A 20,880-nucleotide genomic window follows, 5' to 3' on the forward strand; every position below is an offset into this window, starting at 1 on the left:
GGAAGCATTTCCAAGGTGACTGTACTTTATTTTATTTAATACATTAATCTAATTTATTCTTGAGCAGTAAATTACTAATGACCTGTGTTCATCTGTCTTACCTTGAAAAAATATAGAACTCCAGTTTACAAATGCAGTTCCCATTTCCTGAAATGGTTTGTTTGATAGTGTATATTCCTTTAAGATCTAGGAGTGAAACTCGATGGTTGGGATCCTACAAAAAGTGTTTATCACAAAGGCTTCAGACCAGTGGATGAGTACTACACTCCAACACAGTAACAGCTAAGCTTTTTGAAGTGCTACTGCAACATGCTACATTTAATTTTCTTTTTTGGTCCATTATTAATGTGACTGTTTTACCTGTCACTTTTTTAATTTCTTGATTATTTAATTTATCTGTTAAGGATGTATATCACAGTATGTATTTATATATTTATGTAAGAAGTACTTTAGAGGTAATTCATACACTTGTTTTAAGTGGGATAAATTACTAGAGGGGCTAAAGGCACCTGACCCAACCAGAGTTTAGACCCCTGTATCTGTGTGAGGGGGAACGTTTTTGAAATGTCAAAATTCAGGTATAAGGCAGCGTGCCCCTGTACTGAGATTGCATATGCAGTGATATGAGTTTTGTGCTTTGTTAAGCAGTGCAGAATCTGACTCTGTAGGTCATTTCAAAATAAACTCAGAACTGGTGCTTCTAAAATCAGTAGTAGGTTGCATCATACCACAAGTTCCCTCAGCGGGATACCTTCAAATTCGTCCTGAGCAGAGGTACTAAATTCCACAGTGTAGCTCTCCTGCAGGGTTTATGTGCTGGCTAAGGTCATTTCTTGAAATTCTGTGCCACAAGCTCACTGGGTTTTATATTGCATACTTTTATCCTGAACTTTCTTACCTTTGAAATTAGTTTTCATTCATTTTTCCATTTAATCTTTGCTGCTTTATAAAATAGTAAAGTGTACTTATTTGCTAGCTATCATCTCTCTCAGTCGGGTATGGATACAAGTTTTATTCTCAGTATAGTGTGACTGACACATGAGCAGTATGGTAATTTACTACAGGGTAATACTGTGCAGTTTACCAGAGGCTGTGCTGGAATTCAAAGATAGGGCCTTCCTAACAACCTCCGTGCTCCAGTATTGAACAGGAAGCTGTGTGCCCTGAAGGCCTGATTTCATATGAATCGGGTTTTACTTGTGAAGACGTGAGATCTTGGGCCTTAGGTAATATTCCTGAATCCTGAATGTTAAACAACTGCACCTGCACAGCTGCACATACATTGTGCTTTCTCACACAGCAACCAGACATCTAGGAGCTCTGTTAATTCTTCAGCTTTCCCATTGTAATATAGTAAATGGTGTGTTTGTACAGTTGTGACCCGTTTTAAGAGCAGTTTTCCTGTTCCTGTAATGCTGTTTCAGTTCTGTATATCCTCACCATACACCATGTTTATAAAAAAAGGTGTACAAAAAAAAAAAAAACTGCAGGTTGTGCACAAGTATATGAGTACCTCAATGACCACATCAACAATATAGTTAAATAAATATATTAAGAATGCTCTGCATGTCTTTCTTAAATTACCAAGACCTCTTGCAAGTTCCAAGCTTTTAATAGAATAAAATGATAAATGTCTGGCTTCCTTTACAGTGTGATGACTGTTGAGCTGTTTGTTTTTGTTAAATGTGCATCCCCCGCTTGAAATGTAGGTTTCAGGTCAGAAAATGCTCAAGTTGCTACAGATGCTACAGTTGTAAATTGTTTATGCCTATGCAATAGTTCAATCATTTGTAAAATGTAGGCCTATATATTTTGCAGATCAAACATTAAACCCACACCTTTTTCCTTCCTTATCAATATGGGAAGTCCGGATCCCATACTTCGTTCTGGATGTAATCCTTGTCTGTCTGTCTGTCTGTCTTGACCACATTTCTTTCGCCTGCTGGTACAGTGTTTGTAATCTGATGAAGCCCCCACATTCCTGAAAGACTGAAAGCCAGTCTGCCAATGTAAACTGCTCACAAGGAGCTGAAAAGCCACAAAGTACTAGATTGCACATTTGATCTTTAAGTTCAGCTGAAATGTTGGCTAAGTCATTCACACGGTAGTGAAAGGTAGCAAAGAAAGGAATGGAGAAGATAAGCAATTAGAATTGTGTGTAGAGATGAGACCAATTCAGTATGTGCATTGACTGCATCTGCATTTTATCCTTGCTGCCTCTAACCTCCCCTCACCTGTCCCTCCATTTCCTTATAAATTCCCTTTCTGCAATGTCATCTGCTTATAAAGACCATGTTAAGCGCAAGAAGCCGAGATCTCGCGTACAAGTCTTGCTAATTTTGTATTTTGAACCTCGCAAAGGAGGAACCGATTCCATGAAGAGAAATTCCATTAAGATACTTGTCCTTTTGTCACACTGTGTAATGTAGTACACCTGGGACCTGAATCATTTAACTGCCCTCTCTTTTAGCCAGTTCTACGGCACACAGTTAATTTGGCAGACATCCAGTTGGCCTCTCCTCCATGATTAAAAAAAAAAAAAAAAAAAATGTAGATCCTACAGTTTCCCTTTTACAGTATAAGAGCATGGTTTTTGTTCATTAGTTATAAAGCAGGGTTACATGTCAGATTTTTTTTTTTTTTGTCATATATATGTAGAAAGCTGACCAAAGTTAGATATTGATACTGTAGAGCCCCAATTTAACATCTATCTGTTATCTCCTCTCTCTCGTTTCCCTCTCCTGTGCGGAATGTGTTATATGGCTCTGGGACTATTACACTAAGTCTACAGGGAGCAGGCAATTCAGGGAACCACAGTAGCTGTTGAAAGCACAGAAAGCTCCATGGCAACGATTATAGTGCTCATGAACGTGTTTTGTACAGAACACTGAGTGAAGCATCGTGTTCAGTGAAAACCTTGAAGCGCTGCAGAATTTCTCAATGATGGTGTGTGTGTGTGGTATATATGTATGTATGTATGTATGTAGTGTGTGTGTGTGTGTGTGTGTGTGTGTGTGTGTATGTATGTGGGTGGGTGGGTGGGTGGGTGGTTTGCTAACCTTTTTTTTTTTTTTTTTTTAACTGTTCCAGAGAAACTGCACAAAAACATGAGTAAATGAGTAAAGAATAAATACGGAGTTTCTCTGTGACTGTTATAAGTAGTAATACGCCCCAGATACCGTCTGGCATCTTGCCAAATTGCAGATACTCTATTAATTAAATGGTTGGGATTTTCCTAGCTGGGGAAAGCTGTCTTCAGAAGGTAAACTCCTCTTCCTCTCGCTCGCCTGTGAAAGCTTCAGATAAAAATAACAGGCAAGCCTTCTGATTTGCATTCATCCACATTCAGATCATTCTACAGTGCCTGCTCATAATAAATCTCCTTCGCAGTGATGAGACTTTAAGGAACATTAATTTGGATTCCAGAATTTGTTTGCTTTTCGATAAAAGGGGGGGGGGGATGATTAGGATCCTGGAGAGCTCCTCTATTTCACAGACACATGGCCATTAGTGGGATACGGCAACAATGCAGAGCAGACGCTCTTACTGTCAGGGTCTTGTTGCTTGAATACATAATTACCTGCTCAAGAATAACCCCAAAGCTCAGTTATTGGTTTGAAATGTGTTGGTTCTTTCAATCTGAAATCTAAAATAAAATGGTAATATATACGAATGCCTGCTCTGCAAAGCTTTGGGAATTTTTTGTATTGAGGTCACACCTCAATGTGGCCATAAAATGTTGTTCTATGATTATATTTCACACAGATCCCTCTTCACATGGTGGTTTGCATATTTAGTTGTAGCAGATTTGTTTCTTACTCTAAAGTTGCCTTTTAATTTCTGGTTGGATTTTCTTTGTATTTGTTTTGACTATTCTATAGATTAGGTGCCCACCAGACTGGAAGGGCCTGGGGAAAATCCTGTGTCATACTTATCTACCCAAGTTTAACAAACTTGCTGATATTTTAACATTAATTATTGAATTTGCTTTCTTGGTACATTGGTCTGAGATACAATCTAATTGTAGTATTATAGCACAGTGTTGAGAAAACAAGCTTGATCTCAGGTGAACCCTGTGGTAATACAGTATATTCGCTTCCCATTAACTCTGTATAGACAATGTTGCAGAAAAGTGGCTATTAAAGAATAGTCACCCCACTCAGGTTTGAAACACTGTTATTAGCTAATGGTCTCTACCATATCTTTTTAGTGACAGTATTATTTTGATTGTGATGAATAGGTCTCTGCTTTACCTTGAGGGGATTTTTGCTCAATGTCCTTGTGTTTTGGAAGAAAACGGGAAGACGGAACCCAGTTCTTTCAGTGCAGGGCTCTACTGAACATTTTAAACCCCCAAAATGATCCTTTGTGATCCCAACGATCCCTCTTGGCATAACATGACGGAAAAACAGCAGAAGAATGACATTATATGATCTAGTTCACTGTAACTATAGTTTGCTTGTTTTCCAAGCACCTACATTTTACATCATAGAAATGTTATTTGTGTGATCATTTTAGAAGCAATATTTTGTACAGTACTTTTTTCTTTCTCTCCTCCTTCTTGGGCTTTGGTTTGTTTGTTGTTCTGCTACCATGTAATTTATTTTGGATAAATTACAACTAATGTGTTTAACACAGGGATGGAATATGGAAGAACCAGTCAATGTGTTGGAATAAGTTTAGGGATATAAAAAGTGTAAGCGGTCTCAGGTGAGCAGCACTCAAGACTAGCTACATCTGATTGATGCACCAGTTTAGCTAGAGTCTAATGCTTATCCAAGGTGCACAATGCTTCTGCAAGTGATTATCCAACACTTAGCTGGTTGCCAAGTTGAATTAATGAATGTCTTTTAATTCCATGTTTTGCATCCTCCCTAGTACAGTACTTCCCTTATTTACTTACCTGCTCTAATGTCTACCTGCTTTACATATTTGGATTGCTAGTTAATGTTACTGGGTTTGTTGATGATATTTGTGGTACACCCATCATTAACTATTTAGATAACCATTTTTGGCGGTAGAATTTTGGTTTGCTTTTTTTAATGAATTCCTTTTTTTTTTTTTGTCTTCTGACCTCAATAAATTATATTAGGAAAATAAATCACATTTATCCAAAGACTTTCACATACTTGGTACACATCCTCTTTTTGTAAAAAAAAAAAAAAAAAGAATTTGTCTGCCGTAAAAGCAAATAAAAGCACATTCTCTTCTACTCTCTCTCCCCCTTCCGGTACATTTGCCTCCAGAACTAAAGCAAAACCACAGATTGCCCAAAAATCAGCTGTTGCTTATTGCAAATCATGAATTGTCTATGTGTTTGGATATTCTGTTTTGGCAGATCATTTCAGTGTTCGATGGTCTTAGGAGGTTCTGATTCACATCTGGTGTACAAATATATACATATTGGAAGTGTAGATGCAACATTATTTGTTCCTCCAAATCAAAAAGGACAGATGATACCCAGCCATCTGTAATGGATAGTAAGGTGTGTAGTACAGCACTGGATCTTCATGGTAATTAGAAACTAAACCCACATAGAAATGTTTCTGCAGAGTGGAGAATTGTATCCATTCTCTGCAGGTTTCCGTACTTGGTGTTTTCTTGCCAGTCTACCCAGCCTCCTGTGTTCAGTGTTGTCTTTGATGGCAGTAGCAGTCTCTTTATTATTTAAATCCCAGCTTGTGCTGCAGGCTTGAAATCATTAACAGTGTGACTGACAACATCAACTTTTAGCTTCCCTCGCTAGATTAATCCTTGGAGGCTCTTCTAAATAGGAACAGCACCAACTTTGAATATTTGTTTTGTTTTGTAAATACTCCAGGGTGAAAAAAAGGAAATGTTCCTTGTTGCACAAAGGATGCTTGTCTGTTTGATCAGTTTACAAAGCAGAGACTTGACACCGAAGTTGCAATTCTCCTGCTCTTCTGCAAATTGCAGGAGTAGAAGCATCTGAGCGATTTTAGCCCAGTCTAAATGCATGCTGGTTTCATTGCGTAATTCAGTGAAAGGTGGATCTATTGTAGTAATCTTGCAATTGCTAGTTGTATTGTTTTTCAATAGTCAGTCTAACTGGTTATTTTTTCTCGTATATTGGTAATTCTCAATTAGGCATGGGCCGGTATGAGATTTTGACGGTATGATAACCTTAAGCAAAAATATCATGGTTTCATGGTATTGCAATTACTATTAATATTTGGAACAGCAGTAAACATGCATGTCAGGTTAAATAATTAAATAAATAAAATAATTGAATTATTCTTAAATTAAAATAAATGCAGTCACTTAAGTGAGCCTAAACCTGCAGCTCAACAATAATTAGAACATAAATTGAATTATTTTATGTAAAAAAAAAAATGCAGTTGTTTAAGTGAGCCTAAACCTGCAGCTCAACAAGGTTTTTGGAGACATGCTCACTTTCTACACATTTCTCTTTCAGTCCAAGTTATGATGCAGGAATGTGTGAGCATGTTCACCTTTCCTGGATTAAGTTTGAGCGGTGAGGTACGAGGATGTGTCAACTAGAACTGAACACCCTCTCTGAGGGCACACTGGTGGCTGGGATGCAGAGACATTGTCTTGCTACGTTGCCACACGTCGTCTCTCCGTACAACACACAAACCGCGGCAAAGACACCAGAGAGCCAGTAGTTATTGTTTTTTTAAATGTTGTGATTTTGAACAGATGTACACAATGGTGGAAGACAAAAGTATAGACGTGATACCAGCTAAATTTAATTGTACTAAATCGCAGAAACTCAGTACTTTGCTCTTCCCCACTCTGTGAAGTAACGTGAGGGGGGGGAAACTAGCTGATGTTAGCTGCATAATTGGCCGTATTATGTGCCTCGGTAGTAAGCCAATAGTATTTATTTCACCAGTGCTAAACGCGTAGATGGGATATCATATCGTATTACCTCCTCTAGCAGCCACTCTTCTTAAACACGTCTTACAAGTTGGATGTCCTTCCTCCTCCAAGCCGTGGCTGTCTGAATGTTTCCGGTACCCGAAAAATTCCCATACGGCAGACTTCGTCTTTTTCGATGGGGGAAAAAGTTCCAGGGGTTCACCTCCTTCTGCCATCCTACACACAGCGGAGGGGAGGGGTCATGTTACTCTCTACGCTGCACACAACACAACCTGAGGGATTCCTGTACTTTCTGTCTTTGACGACATTAAAAACCACCTCATACCGCAGGAACGGTATCGCAGAAAATTTTAGTGGTTTTGAAACTGTGACTTTTTCAAACCGCAGTATACCTTGAAACCGGTATTCGGCCCATGCCTATTCTCAATCATGTCTGAGTGTATTATGATTTTGGGGAATCAGCCTTTTCTCTCTTTCTGTTTAACAAATGTGAACATCATATTGCAATGATAAATATACCAAGAGGTTAAACTGCCTGACGGAAAAGTTTGTGGAAAATATTTTAACGGCCACCATTGGGTAAAGCAATGACCTTGTACTTTTTTGTTGTCCCCCCGTGCAGTTATTTAGAAAAGTACGAGAAAGTCCATCACTTTGGAGAAGATGACGAGGAGGTGCAGCCCGGCAACCCCAAACCAACTCTTCCCATTGGCGCTATCCCCTGCTCCTACAACTACCAGCAACACACTGTATCAGGTGAGCAATTTGTTTCTTACCTAAGTTTATCTCCCACACCCTGCTTTGTCATTCATTCATCTAATTTCTGAGAGTGCATCTAGCTTTGTGAGTGTGTAAAAATGTAGCACAATCGAGTGTTTACAGGCTGAAGGCTCAGTCATAGGTAGATTATTTTTTGTCCTCTTAAACTGCGCGCTTTGATAGGTGAAAATGTTTGGTGGGAAGAGGAACAGGGGCTAATTCTTCAGACAGGATTACATCATTGCATTTCAGGTACATACCAAACAATAGATAAGTGATGTTTATTTGGTTCTTGTCTTCAATCCAGAGGGCGAAAAGTGTTTAACTAGGTGTATTCCACATTCCAGTTTATGTAGGGAATTTCTGCTGCTTTCTACCATTATTTTTCCTCACTCTGACAGTTACTTACTTTGTCCTGCTTGGTGCAATTGGCCATATGTTACAATTACTTATTTGACATGCATCTAGGATTCCTAGTGTATTTTGATTAGCTGTTTCATGCCATGTAAACAGATTTATTGCAAATAACTATTGCAATGTTCATTGTAGCAAATACTTGATACCAAATACCTCTCCTCATTCAGGATGCATTTGAAATATTAACCCTTGTACACCTTATTCAGAAAACACTCCCAAACTCATTTTAAGGTAGTTGCTGTGGAAGTGACACAATCAGTTGGGTAGCATATACCACTATTTTAACTTGCTTATGATCTTTAATCTCGGTGTTATCGCATGTTTTTTCCCGAAGAGGCGGGCAGATGGATGTAAACTATAGGGCAGCATAACTATAACATAAGACAAAACAGCTCTGAAGTTGCACGTTTTCATTCCCCGCAACAAATTGCTTTTGTAGAAAAAAAAATATATATATATAATTTTTTTGTTATGGCTGTGCACATGTTAATATTAAGGGTTCTTCTGTTAAGGAAATCTGGGATACAGTTAGAATAGATATTGGTACAATCATATGAACACTGTTTTCAGAATAGTTCATTGTCTTTTAAAACTTGCATTGTGAGAAAGGGGGGGGGGAGAAGAGCTGAATAGAGTGTTAGACAGGTTATTGTGACTGTTTTTTGTATTTCAAAAAAGAAGACGAGGAAAAAAAAACATACCAGGTGTGGAATGTCTCTTTCAGCTGGTTTAGTACTTGATGTTTTCAATGCACAGACCACCCAGATGAATCCAATAACCTCAATCATTTAAGATTCACATTGTGTTAACTTGACCAATGAAACTGGCAGGAAAGGTTAAGTTTACACTTGTGAGAGAGCATCATAACTTCATGAAAATGATTATCTCACTAGATGCCTTATTTTCTCTTCCGCAGATTATCTTCGCCAAAGCTATGGGCTCTCCATGGAGTTTGTCACACCATGTGACTACAACAAACTGGTGCTTTCTCTTTTATCGGGCCTCCCTAATGAAGTGGATTTTGCCATTAATGTTTGCACTCTTCTTTCAAATGAAAGCAAGCACGTCATGCAGCTTGAAAAAGATCCTAAACTCATCACGTTGCTACTAGCGCATGCTGGAGTGTTTGATGACAGTAAGCTACTATTTCCTATCCACCAGTCCTTTTGTCTGCTACAATTAACTGAATATACCACACTTAAATTTTAGTCATTTACAAAAGTGTAGATATTTGAAATCTCAAGATATTGGACGCTGTTGTTCTTTGGGGAGAGGTTTGTAGCGTATTGGCAAACCATTTGTGAATAACAGAACTAACTCCCTTTTTTCATGGAATAGGCAGCCTTGCAATTAACTATTGTGATTTGTCACTGTTATTAGATCATGAAGGAAACAAAAATGTGGAAGTCAAACAAAAAGCAGAAACAGGCTGTTAGAATGCTTTTACTTCAACCAACGTTACCAAATGGGTCCTCTGAGTTTATACTCGTTGTTTGCAACCTCCTTCAGGTGCAATAACTATTTCAATTTATTTGAATTGAAATATCACTTCACCCACATCGATTTTAAGTGACTTGACAGGTTAAACTGAGTTTAGTGGCTAGATTTGTGGGTACGTTGTCATGAGGTATCTGTAGGTGCTTATTTTCTTCTGTACATGTGCTTATTTTTCAGAATAAAGAGAAATAAATGTGCTGTCTCTCTTCCTTTATTATTATCAACCTGAAAATGAGGTACATGCGGTTGTAAATGTTGGTTGTCACATTGGTGAAGCAAAATAAATGTAGAACTGGAGCAATGGGCTTTCAAAAGTCTGTTTGTGGTTTCATATCTTGTCTTTGTTCATTTTCCAGCATTAGGAAGTTTTTCTGCTGTGTTTGGCACCGAGTGGAAAGAAGAAACATCTCGAGATTTTATAAAGGTAGTCTTGTATTAAATTGTGCCCTGTGTAATTTAATTATAGAAGATGTATTCTTAAATTACCCTGATATATAAGCAGTGCATGTTTCAGCTCTATGAATGCTGTTCATTGGTGTAGATTTTATTAATAGAAATGAGTTTAATAAATGAGAGCATTATTTGCCTTGCAGCAGTCCACATTTATTTTTTAAGTATTTCTTACCAGATTATAAAGTGTTTCCAGACTTGAAAATATAATTAAAACCATAGTTGCTCTCTTCTGCAGTAAACTACTTTGGGGCAGTCATTTTGCTTTTTTATTTTATTTACATTTCCCCCCCTACTTTTTCCTGCATAGTTCTGGAAGGACATAGTAGAAGACAATGAAGTAAGGGATCTCATCACAGACAAGAGCAACAAATCACAAGGTTGGTGAACTGTGACACCATTATTCCGCAAACGTAGATATTCCTTGAAGGCCATCAAGCCTGAGTTGAATTTCATTTGGGGAAAAGTAACATTTCTGTTCCTTCGCTGCAGATGGTACTACTAAGGAGGGCAGCTGGGATTCTCTTTTCCATCCCCCCCGGAACGTGGGCATTAACGACATTGAGGGGCAGCGGGTTCTCCAGATCGCAGTGATCCTCCGAAACCTTTCGTTCGAAGAAGGAAACGTGAAACTTCTGGCAGCTAATCGGACTTGTCTCAGATTCCTCTTACTGTGTGCCCACTGTCACTTCATTTCTCTGAGGCAGCTGGGTCTCGACACCCTGGGCAATGTAGCAGGAGAGGTAAGGACACAAGTTTTGGGAGAAACATCGACCTGAAAAAGTTCCTCCAACGGCATTTTCGAAGTGGCTCCTGTTCAATATATATATGTATATTGAATTGTTTTAATTGGCCTTTGGTTGCTCAAGTGTAGGTGATGAATTAATGTATTTGTTCATATGTATAAGTTCAGAATTCCTTATTTTCTTCAAATTAGCTTTTGAGATTATCCAAATGAGTTAGTGGTTACTCATTGTGAAACTTGATTTCTGTCCATGATTTCCAAGGTTGTTCTGTATACATCACTGATACATTGTAACTGTTTTTCATTGTAGCTTCAATTGGATCCTGTTGATTTTAGAACTACTCATCTTATGTTTCACACTATCACAAAATGTTTAACGTCAAGGGACAGGTTTTTAAAAATGAGGGGTGAGTACGTTCGCTAATCAATCCGCTACTTTTCATTGTTTTACTATTGATGTATAGTCTGGTGTGTGGCGTTCCGAAAATGAATGGCTTGCTTGACTTTTCAGCAATGGAGATCTTGGGAAATCTTTGTAAAGCTGATGATAATGGAGTCCTCATTTGTGAGTACGTGGATCAAGAATCCTACAGGGAGATAATCTGTCATCTCACTTTACCTGACGTGCTGCTTGTAATCTCTACGCTAGAGGTGCTATACATGCTTACAGAGCTGGGAGATGTGACTTGCACAAAGATTGCTTCTGTGGATAAGAGCATAGGTAAGTTCTCCTTATATCTAGTATTACTAATGTAATTATAAATTGAATCTGCTCAGAACCTTTTTACTCACTCCCTTAATAGAAGACATGTTTTTCTCTGAATTCTATTAATGTAGTGCCAGGTAAACTGTAGTTTGATTGAAAGTGTATGTCCTCTTCCGCATTCATTCATTAAGGTGAGGATATTTTCATTCTAGAGGATATTTTAATGTATTTGATAAGAGGTGAGAGGGAAAGGGAATATTGTATTTGGGGCTGAAATCATGAAATCTCGTGAAATCTAAAGACAAAACCGCTGGTTATATAAACGTTGAACAAATGGGCACTGCTATTTCTCAGTGTAAATTCTAGTTTGAAATCCTCCAGAGGGAATCGGCATGGGGAGGTATGGTTAGGATGTAATTATGTACGTGTTTTCAAAGGCAGCTGCTTATGCTCCGAATCCTGTCTGCCAGCATGAAACACACATCTCTGATTGGAATCAGGGTCACGTGACTTCTACCATCTTACCTAGAGTAATGTGTAAATCTAAGAGTGTTAATTTGCTTCATCAAACCATTTGAAGATGTAAATTCCAGTTAATTGTTGTTTTCTGATCACGGATTGGAGTTCCACAAACCTATTAATGTGCTTTAAATGTACAGGTGGGAATATAATGATACACAATGTTGCAATTACATATCAGTGTTGTCACACCAGCAGGACATCTTGCTAAAAATAAATGTGTATATATATTATAAAAAAGTTCCCCCAATTTTTAGTGATTAGGTATGAGACATTTTCTGCATTTTCCATTATCTTGCAGCCTTTAAATTCTTCTATGTATGCATTTCTCTTACACCAGCAATGCTAATGTAACAGTAAGACAATGACCTTATTTTCCCCCAGATCTATTAGTTCGCTTGGTGTCTGTGGACATCCAGACCTTTGGGCCCGATGCCCTCACAGTGGTGAAGCTGATTGAGCACCAGAGCTCCAACAGCCAGGTGGTGTCCGAGATCCGGCCTCATCTGGTGGAGCACATGCCAGCACAGATGCACGGAGCCCTGGCACCAGGTACGAGAGGTTCCCTGCTCACTCGAACACACCTTTTTAGACTAGTCTTTCTCACTCATTAGGCGCTGTAAAACCAAATCGAGGTCTGTCCACACAGACCGAGCCGCTCATCTTCCTTAATCTTCAGTCTCTGTTCTTTAATGTCCTCGGCCCTGTGTACAAAGCTTAAAGACCCGGTTTGCCAGTAGGGACACCGTCTGGACAACATAAAAAAATGTACCTTTACCACATACGTATATATAAAAAACATTTTGGCAGTTTCTATAATAATGTGCCTCCTCGTAGTAATGAAGTATATTAAGGTACTGAGTCTCTAAGCGGATTAAGTCATTATCAGATGGTTAAACTTTAATGCACTGTGATTTACACATTAAATGTACAGTTGTAAATTTTCCTGTACTTCTTTTAGTCCAGAGTGATGTAAAATAAATATGAATACTTTTACATTTATATGCCCTTCTACTGCCCCCTTTAGGATACCAAAGGAAAAGGGACTCTTAAAATGGTGCAGGATTCAGGACTGTTAGACAGTAATGTCTTCAGCATTATATTTTCTGTGCATCAGAAGAAATTATTTTACTAATTTAGAAATAAAGCAAATATTGAACTTGGAAAACCTTACTGTCATCCCTAGGCTTCTGGTGTTCAGCAAACTGATTAAAAGTTGGTCAGAGCATGTAAAGTTATACGTATTTATTGAAAGGCCTGTGTAAAGTATGTTGTATATGTGTGGGCCCGAAGGTTGAATCGATAAATAGGACACAGTGCAACTGTGTTTTTCTCTCTAGGTCACTTTTATAGGACAATTCAGACAGCATTGAGATTGTGCTCTTTTTAAAATTCCTAGCCTTCACCACAGATACTGTGCATATTGTGCTTTGGTGTCTTATTTATCATACATAATTTACTGCAGAGCTGTCGCAATGAACAGAGGTGTATCTAGAGCACAGGAGGCTTACCCTTTAAGAAGTCCACTGAACTATATTGAAAATATGCCTTTAGCAACACATCAATAAGTAAATGATTGCCACAGATTGCTAAATTAAAACATCTCTGTAAGTTATAGTTATAGATGACTAAATAGCACACTGAATCCCAGAGGACCCATCTGACCCCCACAAGCATGTCAAAGACAGTGTTGTAGTGTCAGAGGTTTCCCAGTTGTAATCTTCTGTAATCTGTTTCTTTTATTCTTTCAAAGTCATGAAGTGAACGAACCACATTCACAATTTTCTTTTCATTTTTTTAAATCTTCATTCTGTCAGTACTGTATGTTCAAGTCAGTATTTTTTTTTAATTCCTGCTTAGACTGGCAATTTCTTCCATTTTTTTTTTGGCGGCATGTGCCTTCACAGGAAGAAATGTAGGCCCATCATACAAGAAAAAAAAAATCAGTATGTATCTGTATATATGTATGTAAAGGTGTACTTTTTAAAGAGAAATCAAAATTCTGTAAACCTGTACGTATAAGTCTAGTTTTAATACTGTAACATTTATTCATTTTTATAATTGTTTCCACTCTAAAGCATCGAGAAATGTACCTGTACAATCAACTTCTGCTCCACCCGGCATTGTTGAAATTGATGGTGAGAAGTTTACAACTCAGTGGTAAGTTTCCATTTTTTCCATGGTGAAATATGCCAGCGCCTTGTTTCACGAGAGTCATGTTGAATTAACCTGAATTAACAGACTTCCACCTATCATTCTCACATCAATCCTTTATCTGTGCTTTACAGACAGCTACTTATGAAAATTAAACCAGACTAACTTGAAGCTCGTAAAGATTAAGTCTTTTTTTTTCCTCTTTCTCCCCCAGGTTAAACGCACATTTTGAGGTGAACTCGGACTGCTCAGTCTCTCGATCAGAAATGTACTCCGAGTACCTGGCCACGTGCAGCAAAATGGCTCGAGGCGGGATCCTGACATCCTCTGGATTTTATAAATGTCTGAGGTATTTTGTGTGTGGCATTGATACTGCGGGAGTACCGTTTCTCTGTCTCTCTAGAAATGAGGAACAGAGAGTTGCAGTGACTCTAAATACATTACACAGAAAAATAAATACCTATTAGTATAACAAATTCTAACATCATACAAAGACTGAATAGCTGCAGTAGTCATAAAGACAGTTGTTTATTTTCAGATGTGAAATGAAGTACTATTATTACGGGGGGGGGGGGGGTCTTTGTCTCTCTGTGTGGAGTCTCGTTTTGTTTTTGCGGTGCTTAGATTGTACATTTCCAAAAGTGCCTTCAGTGATCCCTAGTTCTGGATTTTGCTTGCTTTAATATTTGTAAAATGTCTTGAGGCTATACTGTCTCTCCCCCACTGGCGAGCCTGTGATGCTGTAACTAGTGCTCTCTTCCGTTCCGTGTTCTGTCATAGGAGGCCATTGCCATAGCGACCAGAAGCGTTCTTTTCAGAAAATTAATGATGTGGAAGAAATCTAGTTAATCTATATTCTGCATGTCTTGACGTGTAGAGTTGCTGTGAAAGTTTGGAGCCATTCTTAAAAGCTTAATCTTTCAGTGAAATTGCTAGTGGTGTTGAGACTTGAGTGATGGTATAGTGCCTCTTTAATAATGAATTGTCCCCTTTGTGCAGCTAAAACACACAAACATGAATTTCATATTCTCAAAATATAGTATCAAATCAATACCAATTCATGCTTTAATAGTGATTTGTGTGGAAGAGATACCTATAAACGTTTCCTTGTCGCTTTCTGAAACAAAAGACTTCAGCAGGTGTTTCTTACACAAACAACTAAATAAAGCAATGTGTTATGCTTTTCAAGCTTCTTACAATATGTATGTTTGTCTTTTTTTTTTTTTTTTAGGAGCATCTTCCCCAACCATACAGTCAAGCGAATGGAAGATCCCAAGACAAACGGGCAAGCTCACATCCACGTGGTTGGAATTAAGAGGAGGTCAATCCCACTTCCAATCCAGCTGTATTACCAGCAGCAGGCGCCCCCCGTCCCCGCAGTCAGGCACGAAGCAGCCTTGGACCCTTCCCAGCCTCCCCCTGCAGGTACTGGAGCACCGCCACACATCGCAGGACACACCTGAGCTTAACAGCCTGTCCGATCAGTGTTCAGCTTTCCTTAAAGGGAGCTATGAAGTGATGGAGGGTACCAGAGAAGCTTTAAATGCCCGGTCATTGTCAACATCTAGAACCACCTCTGTCAAAGTATTGGTAAAAGAAAAATTACGGGTTATTTAAATAAGAACTAGGATTTAGGATTTGTTTTGCCCATTTGTTGCTGTTTGAATGAAGGATCCAACAGTACCACATTTCTCTCTTTCCAGGCTTGCCTCATGGACCTCAGCATTTGGGGAGTCAGTTCCCAAGGACACCGGTCAGTAGCCTTACTGCCAACCCGGCAGCATCACAGATGGCCTTCACCGTTCAAGGAGTCCCGAATGTGGCTCAGACTGTTTCTAGGATATCCCAAAACCCGGCGGCCCAGGCCCAACATCACCACAACCCAGGAGTGACTGTGATCCCTAACAAACCCGGAGAGGCCATGAAGACCACGGTGATCCAGGGCACCCTTCCTCAGTCTGCAGTCCCCGTCACCCTGTCCGTCGTCCAGAACCACAACGCAGCACACCAGCCTTCGGTCACGGTCGTCGCTTCCCAGCCGCTCCTGCATCACTCTCCAGTAATAACCTCCGGCAGCCCAGTCGCGGTCTTTCAGCATGGGCTCCCCCAGACGCACATCCTCACAGGCCGGGTGCAGAACGTCCCGATGGGCTCCACCGTCACGGCGTCGCACGGGCAGCAGCTAGTGTCCGCCTCATCACAGCCCATGCAGTCGCCTCAGCAGCCAGGAACGTCGGCCCAGCAGCAGGAGACGGTCATCCTGGCCCCCCAGCAGTACATGTCGACGTCGACACCCAGCATCGTGTCCTGTTCCTCGGTACAGAACTTCCAAGTGGCTGGCGGCCAGGTCTTCACGATCGCCGGCGTCCAGAACCCCCAGGGCCCCCGAGTGACGTTCCAAAACATCGCGCCCAAGCCCGTTCCATCCCAGACTGGCATGGTGACCCAGCCAATGCAACAGCAACAGCAGCAGCAGAGTGTCGTCATCGTCAGCCCCAACCCCCAGCAGAATCAGGGATATGCCCCCGCTATCCATCAGATTGTGCTGACCAACCCCTCATCCCTACCTGGCGCTTCGACCGTTCAGCTGGCCGGGCAGCCTACCCTCGCCCCCTCCCCAACGCCCTCATCCTGCCCTCCACCCAGCGGTCAGATGGCGTCCCCTCCCAACACCCCCCAGAATCAAGGACCTCCCCCAACGGTTAGCCAGATGTTGTCTGTAAAACGGCAGCAGCAGCAGCTTCACCACCACCCCACGCCACAGTCCCCTCTGCAGGTCCAACCCCAGCCGGCACCCCCACCTCCAGGCCAACCTACCTCCACTGAATCCAGTTTGATCAAACAGTTGCTTCTTCCAAAGCGAGGCCCTTCAACTCCAGGTGGCAAACTGATTCTCCCTGCTCCCCAGATCCCACCCCCCAACAACACCAGAGCTCCTAGTCCTCAGGTGGTCTACCAGGTAGCCAACAGCCAGAACCCAGGTTTTGGTGTACAGGGTCAGGCACAACCCCAGCAGCTACTGGTAGGTCAGCAAAATGTCCAGCTGGTCCAGAGCTCCCTTCAGTCACAAGGAACTGTCCAAACGGTGCCCATCTCCAATTTGCAGTTACTACCCGGCCAATTGATCTCAACTGCTGGTAACCAGGTGACTTTCACAGTTGTGCCAAATACCAGTTTCACAACGGCTGCTGTCAGTCAGGGAAGTGGATCGCAGATCATCGCTCCAGCTGGGCTCTCAGTGGGTGGATCTCAACAAGGGGTTGGCTTGCAAGTACAGTCACTTCCAACATCTCAGGCTGGGCCTACCAGTCCAGCTCCAACCCCACTGTTTAAAGGTGACAAGATCATCTGCCAAAAGGAGGAGGAGGCGAAAGACGCGACGGGGCTACACGTACACGAGCGCAAAATCGAAGTGATGGAGAACTCCTCCCTCGCGGAAGGGCCGGCCAAAACGAGCAATGGGGACTCCAAGGAGGCAGAAGCACCGGCGGCGAATCTTGTGAACGGGAAAAAATATGTTGACTCTAGTCTACCTCCTTCTATCTCAGGGAAAAGCCAGTTGGAGGCCGGTCAGTGTGCGCAGGTCACTAATGGGCCCTTGTCTGAGGTCAACGACAATCCTGCCAATGGGACACGGAGCGTCGAGCAGATGGACGCGCAGGAGTCGAAAAGCGACGTGAAGAAGTTCTTGGTGAATGGGATTTGTGACTTTGACAAGGGAGATAGTTCTCATTTAAGCAAAAACATTCCAAATCATAAAGCTTCCAAACATGTGGGAAATGGAGAGATTTCTCCTCAGGAGCAGCAAGAGAATTCAAACCCCACTCAGCAAGAAACTGCCAAAGCTGAACAATTGGAACGAACGTCAAACGGGCCTCTATTAGTCAATAACACTCTGCCTGTCACGAATGCGTCACTAGAGTCGGGGCGTCCGGCTTGCCAAAAGGTTAGCTACAATAGCGCTGAGCTCTCAAATGGACCTGTAGGATCAAGTTTAAACTCAGACGTGCCTCAGCTGAAGCAACAGCAGCAACATCCGTGCGTTGCAATGTCAACGCAGTCCACGGCCTCGGTCACGATAACCACTGTAAACCCGTTCACGAGCGCAGCCCACTCCGGGACGGTAGCGCCGCAGTGCGTGTCTTCATCTGAGCCGCAGTCCTCGAACGGCTCCGGTGAGAACCGGGGTGTCAAGAGGCCAGCGGAGGACATGGACAGGAGGACTGTTTCAGGAATCCCCAATAAAGTCGGGGTGAGGATTGTTACAATTAGTGACCCCAACAACGCTGGGTGCAGCGCGACAATGGTGGCTGTGCCGGCAGGTGCTGACCCAAGCACAGTAGCTAAAGTAGCAATAGAAAACGCAGTCCAACAAAAACAGCATCCGCCTTCCTTCATACAAGCAGTTGTCACACAGGTGAGAGCTCTTTCTTAGTTTCTATTAAAGCAATGTTTTCACCTTTTCCTGCTCCCTCAAAGCCACCGTCAGTCTGTGCCCAGTAGTATTAAAGACGTTATTTCCCTTCTCCATGTTAAAACATTCAAGGACTGCTTAAGGAATTAATTAAATACTATTCCTGAGTTCTGTTTCTTTTACCTACCAAATTCATGTTACAACATTGGAAAAACATGGCGGTTTGTTTTTAGAAATTCGCTCATCACAGAGAAGACCACTTATGCAAAGGTGTCATATTCAGCATAATTGGTTTTGATCCTTTATTTCACATGCCTACCCGATTGTGTGATGCAGGTTTTTATTGTCTGTTCACGTGTTCTAACATTTCTGCAGGCTCCGGACTGCTCTATAAACATTGTCAAAAGGTCATTATGGGGTCATGTTCACTACCAAGAGCAACACAATGCTAGATCACCAAACATATAAAGGAATTCAGAGTCTATAAGAATGTTAAATACAAACCTAATTTGTGTAACTTGTTAAATAGTGGCAACCCCAGTTGAAATTGTCATGCTGAAACCATATTCAATTTTCTGACCAGTTGCATTTGACGAAATGCAGAAAAAGGATTTAGCTGAGATGCTCTATAAGCGATTAACTTTTATTGCCGATTGCTGAATGATGGGTGTTAGGCTGGTCTCTGGAGTACGCTTAATTTTGTTTGGAGATCTACTTCATTATATGGGCATAAACTAAGGCAATAAATTGACTTATTTTCCGTTACAAGGCTCCGCTTCTAGAATCGTTTCTCCTTCTGGAACCATTAAATGTGTTTTTGATTTGCCAGCTTTTTAATCTGCTGCAGACATCAGGCAGAATGAATGAGAACAAGACTGAACTGTTGAGCGGTGCATGTGACCCGCTGTCCCTTGTGTGGTACAGCGTCTCTGTTTAACTTCAAACAGGGTTCAGTGGTCAGCGCTGTCTGCATCTTGAATCGCCTTCAGCGCGGCGGCTGCTCTTGTCTTTCGGCGCTGAAACCGCAGCTCGGGGCGGAAGTGTAAAACTGAAGGGTGAAGATGGTCGTTAGTCCGGTATTTTGTGGCAGTGGATTCTGTTAAGCAGCACCCTGGGGTTTTCTGTTGCTGGGTGGCATTGTAGATTTGAAAGGAAGATTTGTCTCTTGTGTCAGTCTAACTGGGCTCATCGTGTAGACGTGTACATAAGCCTATAACACTGATGTCACTCCAAGCCCAAATACCACAGGGACAAATCTAACTTTAACAACAACAAAATAAATCATTAATTATAGGAATAGGGATTTTGGTATATGATTATTCATGAATAAGAGTTTTCCTGGTCCGATTCTCATTTGCAGAAGTGGCCGGCTGGGCTAGCTGTGATTTGGCAGCCTGACTCGCTGTGATCCCTCGTTTTTGGCAGGGCTTGCCAATGCTCATCTAATTGCTGTATAAAAGTTATTTCCAACTTTTTCCCTCGCTATTGGCGTACCTTTGTTTTTAGAGATTAATTTAGTTTTCCATACAAGCAAGGCAGCAGCAAACTGAATATTGGAATCTTTTCTCCTATTTTTAAATCCTTCCCAGAAATCTGTCCTCTTGAATTCTATAGGTGACTAAAGGACTTTACTCATGATGTAGACTAGAATCTCTGAAACAAAACACTGATAAATTGCTGTTTAAGTTTAAAGATTTGTTTCTATGTGCTGTGGTTTGTTAATTTACTTCCCCTTGAATGTGATCATGAAGTGCCCTCCATATTTTAAATTTTGAAACAAGAAATTTTAGAAATTAGAAATTTTCACTTTGCCAAATGTAATTGACATAATACCACAACACAACTGTCAGTGGGTGTGTTGCTATGCTTTTTTCTTTTCCTTCGTGGAGGGTGAAGGATTCATTTCACTGACAAACGTGATCAACCTCTTGTGTTAAACGTACCACAGCGTCTACAGGTAACCCAGCCCTGAATTTTCGGCTGGTGTGGCGATATTTATGGTGTGATGGAAGTATTTAACATGCAGGGGCACATCTTGATCAGAATAATACCCATCTGTTAAAACACTCATGGGCTTTATGGCACAGGGAAGTGTGTGTGTGTGTGTGTGGGGATTATCTTGTTTGAAAACCATTGTTTAGGAATTGGTGGCATTGTTCAGTTGTTCGGTTGTATTCAAGCTGACACTTCTGTGTTTCCTGAAATATACAAAGTGTATTCAAGATACACAAAGGAGGAATTCCAACACTGTGATAAAACAGGAAGTCGTCCTTCTGACATACTTTCTCTTATTTATCTTGAACAGCCTTCATCCAACGCATCACCCCCTCCACCTGCGCAGGGCAGCCGAGTGAG

The 20,880-nt window shown here is 41.1% G+C and overlaps 1 protein-coding gene across 1 annotated transcript in view; it reads left to right on the forward strand.

The window, feature by feature from the left end:
- arid2 (AT-rich interactive domain 2) overlaps positions 1–20,880 on the forward strand; it is a 45,710-nt gene that overhangs the window by 20,777 nt on the left and 4,053 nt on the right. The window contains exons 4-16 of the mRNA XM_066687148.1: positions 7,487–7,620; positions 8,957–9,175; positions 9,894–9,961; positions 10,298–10,367; positions 10,480–10,730; positions 11,043–11,139; positions 11,244–11,453; positions 12,342–12,509; positions 14,036–14,117; positions 14,326–14,460; positions 15,343–15,536; positions 15,815–18,528; positions 20,831–20,880. The exon at positions 20,831–20,880 is cut by the window's right edge and continues 102 nt beyond it. Of these exons, the coding sequence (XP_066543245.1) occupies positions 7,487–7,620; positions 8,957–9,175; positions 9,894–9,961; positions 10,298–10,367; positions 10,480–10,730; positions 11,043–11,139; positions 11,244–11,453; positions 12,342–12,509; positions 14,036–14,117; positions 14,326–14,460; positions 15,343–15,536; positions 15,815–18,528; positions 20,831–20,880 (4,392 nt within the window). The remainder of the gene's footprint in view (positions 1–7,486; positions 7,621–8,956; positions 9,176–9,893; positions 9,962–10,297; positions 10,368–10,479; positions 10,731–11,042; positions 11,140–11,243; positions 11,454–12,341; positions 12,510–14,035; positions 14,118–14,325; positions 14,461–15,342; positions 15,537–15,814; positions 18,529–20,830) is intronic.

Source organism: Amia ocellicauda, chromosome 15 (assembly GCF_036373705.1).
Source record: "Amia ocellicauda isolate fAmiCal2 chromosome 15, fAmiCal2.hap1, whole genome shotgun sequence".
NCBI classification, from domain to species: domain Eukaryota; kingdom Metazoa; phylum Chordata; class Actinopteri; order Amiiformes; family Amiidae; genus Amia; species Amia ocellicauda.